Raw genomic sequence first — 9,492 nt, forward strand, 5'->3', positions numbered from 1 at the left:
CCTAAGATAAGTGTAGACGACAAGAATTACAGAAATATCGAAAATAAAATTCAGATTGATTAGAAAAAATATATTTGAGGCAAAATGAAAAATAGAAATTATAATAAGCATAAAAATTCAATCACTCAATTGACTTACAATAATTTTATTCACTTAAATGACTGTCTTCCAAAGACTTGTAAATATTGAGGTCATCATAGCCAAATCTGCAAAGCGAAAAAAAATTATTAATTAACATTAGCAATAAAAATACGATAAAATTATCAAATTAATTGATTTTACTCTTTGAAAGACGCCTTCATTTCTTCGACTTTAGAAGGGTTGCATACTATAGCTAAAGTCGCCTTTTTAGGATCGAACAAACTCGGAAGCCAACGCTTCGCCACTTCCATCAATTCATCTTTAGTGATGTTCATAACTTTTTTAACGAGATTCCTAAAAATTGAAACATGTTTTAAATACATCGATAATTTTGTTTGATTTCTTTTCAATTGAGATTTAACTTACAAGTTGTGCTTGAGATCGACTTTTTTATAGTAATTCAGCAATGATTGAGAGATCATTTTGGCTGGGGATGCCTCTCGAGCGACGAGATCATATACCAATGAACTCTTTGCCGACGCATATAGATTTTCATCCCAACTGGCACTTTCTAAAAATGATTCCTAAAAATAATGTTTTACCGTTAATACAAATTTGCGTATAAAATTCAATAACATAACCACTGTTGATCACTAACGATGATTGATTTGGCTTTCGCATAGGCTTTGGCTCCGTTAGTAGCCTTGAAAAGGTGAAACTTAATTAATCCTTCATTTGGTTTCAAATCTATCGAATAAGAATACGATAGTCCGGCTCCTCTAATATGACGCCACATGGACCCCTTAAACAAATTTTTTGTTAGTGAAACATTTTATTATATTTACATATTGAAGAAATATGTATTTACCTCGAGTTGTGTGAAATACTGAAGCACTACAAGTAATGCTGGGACATCAGGATGCGAATATGAAGGAGGTCCAGGACTGTACTGTTCAACGTAGCACGATTCTAGTCCGCCAATACCGACAATACAACCCTGTTCTTCAATTTTTTCTTTTTCAATTAAAAATGTGTTATCTTCAATGATGACACCTCTGGAAATTTCATAAGAATGATAACATTTATGGGGATACAAATAATATATATAAAAACGGACGCTATGTACATATGTATGTATGTATGTATGTGGGTATGTGAGTATGTGACAGATGCGTCGACCAGTATGGATATTTCAAAAAAACAAATTTTAGAATGCCAGGAGTATATGCTGTGACTAGAGATCTAATATATAATATCGAAAGAGACTTTGTAATTATGTAAGGTTTGGTTGGGAGCATCGAAAACAGATCGAAGTTTCTATGACGAAGATATCAATATCGTTGAATATTATTTTTTTTTGATTCAAATAAATTTAATAAAAAAACCTGTTTACTATTAGACTAGCCATTTTTAAGCCGTTTATATTAGAAATACTGAGCGAAGCCGGGTAAAACCACTATTTCGTTTCTGATTGGCTGTCGTCGAATTGGTTTCTGATTGGTTGTCGATAAATATTCAAATAAATTCAATAAAAAAACAAATGAATGTTATGAATACTGAGTGGAACTACTAGTAATGTAATAAAATTATATGCATGTAAAGTATTATTTAAAAAAAATATGAGTACAGCTTACGGTATAATTTTATCACTACATGATGAATCAGTATTCAATTCCATGATTGGATATTTTTTCCACGGTTCAGCTGTATATTGATGACTTTTAAGGTTGGCAGCGAAGTGAAGCCAGACGTTGTTCTTTATGAGAAGCTTTTGTCGCGTTTCTTCGAGATTTTCGAGAACTTTCATATATTCGTTATCAGGCTTCTCTAATTTCATTATAATATCATTTAGGAATCTTTGTTGGCGTAATATACTGCAATGGTGAACGTTACTTTCTGTAATTGAAAAGAAAAACGGATTGGAAAATATAAATATTTATCACATTAGGATATTACGGAGAAAATGTAGTGTACCTTTGGAAATAATCAAATCACGTAACAGATCAGTCACAATTTTTCCTCCTTGACGACGGATTGTAGCTATGTCGTTGACCATTTTCTGTGCAACGATAAGAACTCGCGACTTTGTGAATGCGGTATTTTTTAATATGCACCAAATCAGCCTAACAACCCTCTCATATTTTTCTGGTTCACACTATTCAGTAACATCATAAAAAACTTCAATAAGACTACTCGATAAATAAAACTGAAATTCGCTTATTTTAAAAGATTATTTACCTGCACGAAGAGTGAAACAGTCTGTTGAAATATACCAGTGCAGAAACGTCCCGATGTCTTTCCAACACCGATGTTTATAGCAAGATCATTCGTAAGAATTTCAACTTCTTCGATTAGAGTCGAGTGCTCTTGCAGAATACCGTCACAGTTGTACGGCGATTGATATAGCAACTCTAACAAAAGCGGTAGGTAGAATCTTTGATCTGAATTAAGCCCACAGGTACTCATCAACAATGTGATCTGTTTTAAAAATTCGTAAACATTTTTAATTTAACGTAATATACATTCTTATGTAAGCCAGTATTATATACACATACGTAAGTAAATTGAGAATTGATATGGTTTATCCTGGCATAGAATGGAAGGTCTTGAATGGGAAAATGTGGACAGTTTCCTTCATCCGACGTCCACATATCTAGTGTAAAATGCTTCAAATCATCACAGTCAACCTTTCCAATAGTATTGAAAATATCTTTCGGAGGATCCCTCTGTAATGAGTACAATTCAATTAATCCGATACGATAATCAAAAGAAATACACAACCAAAGCATTGCATTACCTCGTTGTATTGCATGGCTTCTGCGAGTTCATTTGACTTTTTTTCGAGTCCTTCTTTACCTAGAGTCTCTTGATGGTTCACATTTCTTTGTGCTTCATCGTCAAACATTCTACAAAAGATGATTTTATTTGAAGTAAGTTTTATTCAGTGTGTATTCTCAAATACTAACAGAATATACATATGTACTCACTGCACCATAAGATCAGTACTTGGAGAACCAATGACAGATAAAAAGTTGGTGTGGAAGTATGTTGTAAACAATTTTTTCCAGAATTCTTCTTTTTCTTGTACCAATTTTTTGTACAGATTTTGTTTATTTAACATTTCTTCAAACTTAGTAAAAAAATAAACATTATGATTATGATTTAAATAAAAATTGATTGTTTTTTTTTTGTAATAAAAAATTATCACCTGTTCATCAGTCAAATCATACAATACATCGGATATACACGAGAATGCTAAAGCATCGTGTGGATTGTTTTCTATTTGACTGAGAGTCTCACGCAGTTGTTTATCAATAATTGCTTTCAATCTTTCAATGCTAATGGAGTTCGGAAGAGATGCAATCGATGTAATAGTTTTTTTAAGTTCAGGTAAGGTTTCTTCTAATCGATTTAAAGGCACATTCTCTAAGGATAATGCGAATAAAGGCACAGAATTTTCAATAATTGTCATGCTTACCTGAAAAAAAATGTATATTTGGTATTTAATTATTATATTACAAGCCAAAATTAAAATATTTCGTATACGTATAATACACACATCACTCGCGAATGGATTTTCGATTTCGACCAAAGCTTGTTGGAATGGTGCAATCGGAGTATCACTCAAGTATCTAAGAAGGATACAGCAAGCTGTGAATTCATAAAATCCTTTCGATGTTAAAATTCCAGGGCCTCTCCAGCCAACCATGATCAGACCACTATCTTCTGAATCGGTCGGATATTTTTCGTTGATAGGGTCAGTAGATTTCATTGGCGGAACTGGAGATTGCCACGGCCGTACAAACGGTGACACGGTATTATTTGCTTTCTAGGGATGCAAAATTTTATCATATAAAATTTGTAAGATTTATATATATACATATGTATACATTTATAACATACATTACGCATTATCTTATCTTCAATTGGTTGAAGTGCAGCAAGAACTTCGTCACAGTCTACTTGACCAACGATTATAATCACAATATTTTCAGGTCTATAAAAATCTTTATGATATTTTTTTACCTAGGAGTAAGAATTAAATGGGAAATTTGTAATTATTCCGTTAAAAATAAACATGTGCATTTAAAAATATAGAAAAAAATAATAACTTTTTCGTTATTAGTAGAAGTTCTCAAATTTTCCATCAATCCACCAGTCTCGGATGAATAGCCACTATTCGGATAGGCAGCTAATATTAATTTACGATAACATCTAAAATTACACATTAAATTAAAGACATACATACATACACATGTATATTGAAAAGTAATTACCCTTGTATGCAATAGTTCTCTACCTCGAGTCTGCGCTATTTTCACGTCCTTGCATTTCGGAGTACACAACGCCGGCATCTTTACCTTCACCGGTGATATGATAAACTTCGGTGATGTAGCCGTAATTCGTGAGGAGTGGATACAGAATGTGATCCATGTATATGGGGAGCATTTTCAGCATGCCTTTCGATCCGGCCGTTTTGAGTGTATAAGCTGTGTGGTCAGTGTCGGTCCAAGCATTAGTCCCGGATGCGAAACAGCGATTCGCAAACAAATCGAGCAAGCCTTTGAATGGGTAGTCTTCGGAACCAAGGAACACCAGATGTTCGAGCGTGTGTGGGAGACCATCATCGTCGTGCGCTTCAGTAGCTGAAAAAATTAAATATTATATACATATGTAGTTGACATTCTACGAAATCAAATATGAAATAATTAATACAGATTAAATGAGATTCCATTTCGAAATATTTAAACCAAAACAAAATTTCAATCTTTTAAACCACAAAAGTTGATTTTTACTGTGTATTATGGTTAATGTTACAAAAACAAATAATGTTTTTCAATTGATAATCTGATCTCTCTGGAAATATATGTCGGAGCGATTGTTAGTCTATTAAAATATGGTCAACACATAGATATTAGGTAATAATTATGTATAAATAATAGTCATCGGGATGAACTGAAAAGTATAAATATATACTACTATTAGTTGACGAATGTGTGCAATTTTTTACGTCAGTTAAAATTCAGCTGGTTTCTCGGATAAATCATAATCAAAGCAGACTGGTTACTTGATAATATCCTTATCTTAAGATTAGCATGTGGTGAAATAACACTTTGTAGATTATAACATAGTAAAATGGTCACATATTATGAATTTTTATGCATGTTTACCAAACTTCAACAAATCAAGCATTATGTCAATGCCATGAACGTAGTAAAATGTTATTGGTAAAGAGTTTTTTCGCCAGTGATTAAGATTTGAATCACTACAGATTGTGATGTATAGTTGTAGTGCCATAAGGAGGTTTTAGAAATTTAGAGCAGTGCTGTTACTAGATTATCGATTCGACACAGACCAATGAGTAATATTTGCTCAATTACTTTTGGTAGCTACCCTAATCCCTAAAGCACATTTAACCTAAAACTTGCGAACAACTTACAACGCCGGTAAATAGATCTATGGCAGGCTTCATATGAATAAGAATATTACAAATTTGGAATTTAAAACAAAGGAAATAGAGGGTGTAAAAATACTTCATAATTTTATTTGATTTTGAACAGAATTTGAACTTAATATAACATGAGAAGCTGTTTATAAAAAATATTGCATCACTTTCGACTCTATATGTATGGAAAATTACCGCTCTAGTCTAAATATATATACAATATGAAAAGTCGCATAATATTTAATTTATCAAAGTTGGCACGTTGTAAGTTGCAAGCGTTCACGCACGCGAAGGAGTTTACCGTTTATGGTAAAAAAATGTGACATAGTTGGCGAAACATGAGCCCGTACATATATGGGTAGCAGGGAGCCGATAGTATGTTTGAGGTTATGTTAGGTTGCAAAAACGTTAGGCAGATAAAAAATGTATGTACCTAAAGCAATGTAGGAGGCAACCAAGGGGCCTTCGACTTGCACGAGCGTCAATCGCAGACCCGAGGGGGCGCGCAGTCTTTGCACGGGCGTCGCCCCCGCGGCCTCGCACTTCGAAATCACACTCCATCTAGAACTCATCTTCTATCACCGGCACTTGACACAAGTGTCAAATAACAACTGACAGCTACGCTTTGCGCAATGCAGCCACTCGACAATTCCACTCGGCTGATCAGCTTTTGTTGGTCATACTGATTATGCATTTCCATCACTGTGATGACTAGAGACCGGAGCCACTTTGCGCCGTTATATATATAAATATATATATATATATATATATATATATATATATATATATATATATATATATATATATATATATATATATATATATATATATATATATATATATATATATATATATATATATATATATATATATATATATACTGTTATATTATATACATGGGCCCCCGCAGGGGGGGGGCAAGGGGGGGGAGTGCTTGCCCCCCCTGGATTGATTAAAAATAGTCAAATAATGTTACTTTTATTTTAAATCACTTCGTGTTAGCATAAAGAAAGTGTGGAGAGACAGAACGACATGTCAGGAAGTGGAAAAAGTTGTTTCAGGGAATCTTGGCTAACCCAGTATTGGTTATCATATGAATCTTGGCTAACCCATGGTTATCATATTCACCTAGGTTGAAAGGTGCTTTTTGCATTTTCTGTGTTTTATTTCCGCAACCAGTTAAGAAAGGAATTCAAGGTGCCTTCATTACTACTCCTTGTACAAAGTACAAAGATTTTAATGAATGTGCCAGAAACCATACCAGCTCAGCATGGCATCGTGGGACTCAACAAGATGCTGAACACTTCGCGTCAACCATTAGAGATCTAAATAAGAATATCATTTGTCAGATAGATAATTCTGTAAAACGAACTATTGAAGAAAACAGAAAGAAACTGTATCCTATTATTCCAACAATCTTATTTTGCGGAACAAATGATTTGTCAATTCGTGGGAAAGATAGCACCAAAGGAAATGTCGAACAACTTTATGGATGCATTCCTGCGAGGTGCGAAGAGACACCTCTGTGAGGGACAGTACATATAAGTTAATTATAAATTTTAGAGTTAAGTATAATAATTAAGATGTATTTTTAAATTAGCTTGATAGCTAAAATATATATAAATAAATAAAATAACTTTATGGGTATCGAATTGAGGGAGGAGACAGTATTTTAAAAAACCATTTTGATACAGCTGCTGGAAATGCACGTTACACATCACACCAAAAATTTAATATTACTAAAAATATTTTGCCCCCCCTTAGAAAATTTTCTGCGGGCGCCATTGATATAGAATAACCTAGATGAGCCTTACAATACATTTTTGGTCGGAGATCTTGTCACCACTTACTGAGGGGTGCGGGGGGTTTAACTAGCGGGGAAGTTGGGATCGCCCAACAGTGGTAGGCATTGGTACGCAACCAGTTTATGTACCTTTTACATGCACTGAAGTTTTATTTTATTTATAACTTTATTTTATTGGACACTCCGCGTGTATGTTACTATAATAAAACCATCATTAACTATTACAATATTTAAACATTAGTAACTTCCACAAGAATGCATTTAATAGCACCTGTGGTAGAGGTTGTCAACCGCTGTTCCATTAGTGCATAGAATCGCGCCGATATTTCATTATATTATATGTTAAAATACTACTATAATTGAAGACATTATATATTAATTCGAATTTCGAAAAATGTCTATCGACCTTAGAAGCTAAAGGTTGTCGACCGCTGTTGCATACATACACGCTATACCGCGTGGCGCGATTCTATGCAGCCAATAGACCTTCCGTCTTAGAAGCCCACTAGCTAATGAAACAAACTGTGCATGCCCCGACAGGGAGACCGGCATAGAGCGTGAGGGCGCATCTACGGTTATTCTATATCAATGGCGGGCGTCCATGATTATATATACAGTTATATTATATATATACTGTTTGCTACCAATGTTTCCTCTAGGCTAATATTTCCCTGAGTATTTAGCATTAAAGTTTTCTTTTGTTATTCATATTATATTCGTAAATTTTGTTGGCAATGTTTTAGGTGTGACGTATTACATACATACATAGCCAGCAGCATAGGTCGGTCGTTAAGCTTCTGCTTAGCGTCGAGAGGCGCCGGGTTCGATCCCTGGACCGGGCCTCGAATAAAAATGAATTTTTCAGAGTATGCTGTTGGTCAGACCTGGATTTGTGAGTCCAGGTTGATCGTTTCCTATCAGAGTTTGCCAATTTTCTCTGATTTGATTGTTGAAACGGTTCTCGGAAAAAAAATTGGCTAAAAATCCTTCCTACCTACTATGTCACCACTATTTGAAGTATGATTGATGTACAATAAAATTTATGTACAATTCATAGATGTCTCGTTAATTTGCGAGTTTTTCAGTGTCTCATAATTCAACGACTTGTAATAAAAATGCTGCATTTGTAATTGCAATTGTAATTTGTAATTGGCCAGGAAGGTGCATTGGGATTTACCTGTAAGGCCTTCCTGGTATATATGTAAAAATAAATAAAATGATGAGCGGAGATCGGCAGCTGAGGATGTTTTTATGCACAAAAAATGGTTCAATATTGTCAACCAATTTTTCGCTCTCTGGCTTTGTAGGTTAATTGAGAGGTCTCTCCGAGGCAGAATCCTTGGCTACTGATCTCTGTTTATGAGCAGAGACAGCCTTCTCCAAATGGGGACTTGGGTGCGAAAAAAAATTGGATCAAAAAAATCTGAATAATACATAAATTCAAAATAAAAAAAAAGGATTTGAGCGACTCATTCTCTGTTAGAATTTGTACAATGTTTCGTTAGAGTCTTCATGAAATGCTATTAAATAAAAAGCAAAACAATAATTTTTTCCATGACTCATCTTCGAACTTTAGATTTTTGAGACGGCAACGCAAGTGTAAATAAAATCCATTGTCTTCTACTCAATTTATAAATTTATTTCTCATTTTCTGGGATCACTTTCACGTAAGAGATTCCATTACTGTTAGTACCTTTTAGCTATTTATGGTCTGCAACGACGGTAAACGGATTATTCCGCAAAAATCGATCTCGCTCACGTCACTGATCTTGATCATGGAATACCAGGCACTCGAGTTCTCGTTAATACAATATTTCGCATGAGTTTGAGTTTGACCATTTAATTGAAGCAATTACTTTGTAGCTAATCTTCAAATAAAAACAAAAACAGAAATAATGCCACATAATTGTATACGTGCTGCTATTACGATCGCTTTTTTACTAATCTCTTCTTATTATAATATACGTATCTGATTGTTTGAATATACAAATGTATGTATAATACATAAAAATAAATATTAAATACATATTTACATATATGGCACTCTTAGTCAGTTTCATCATTATGAATTCATAGTGGCCTTTATTTTTTCACAGCCTATTTCTATATAACCTATAATTTCATATGACAAAGAACGGGTAAATGAAATGGATTGCATTTG

The 9,492-nt window shown here is 33.9% G+C and overlaps 1 protein-coding gene across 1 annotated transcript; it reads right to left on the bottom strand.

Annotated features, from left to right (window-relative positions):
• Nucleotides 1–51: 51 nt before the first annotated feature.
• On the bottom strand, nt 52–6,182 carry LOC143915959 (uncharacterized protein C05D11.1-like). The gene is made up of 17 exons (XM_077436779.1): nt 5,961–6,182; nt 4,382–4,727; nt 4,194–4,296; nt 3,985–4,107; nt 3,641–3,910; nt 3,290–3,559; nt 3,069–3,211; nt 2,879–2,987; nt 2,637–2,807; nt 2,320–2,559; nt 2,056–2,236; nt 1,716–1,977; nt 950–1,136; nt 740–883; nt 508–665; nt 283–435; nt 52–206 (listed from the first exon to the last, which is right to left on the bottom strand). Exons 1-17 carry the CDS (start codon nt 6,097–6,099, stop codon nt 146–148), a joined length of 3,060 nt encoding a protein of 1,019 aa, XP_077292905.1. The 5' UTR covers nt 6,100–6,182; the 3' UTR covers nt 52–145.
• Between the last annotated feature and the right edge of the window lie 3,310 nt (nt 6,183–9,492).

Source organism: Arctopsyche grandis, chromosome 8, assembly GCF_051622035.1.
Source record: "Arctopsyche grandis isolate Sample6627 chromosome 8, ASM5162203v2, whole genome shotgun sequence".
Classification (NCBI taxonomy): domain Eukaryota; kingdom Metazoa; phylum Arthropoda; class Insecta; order Trichoptera; family Hydropsychidae; genus Arctopsyche; species Arctopsyche grandis.

Excerpts from the sequence above, each read along its gene's own strand:
- LOC143915959 (XM_077436779.1), bottom strand. The coding sequence starts at position 6,099 with ATGAGTTCTAGATGGAGTGTGATTTCGAAGTGCGAGGCCGCGGGGGCG. Across the intron at positions 2,237-2,319 it reads CTGTTTCACTCTTCGTGCAG|TGTGAACCAGAAAAATATGA; the intron begins GTAAATAATCTT and ends GTTACTGAATAG. Across the intron at positions 884-949 it reads AGTATTTCACACAACTCGAG|GGGTCCATGTGGCGTCATAT; the intron begins GTAAATACATAT and ends AATTTGTTTAAG.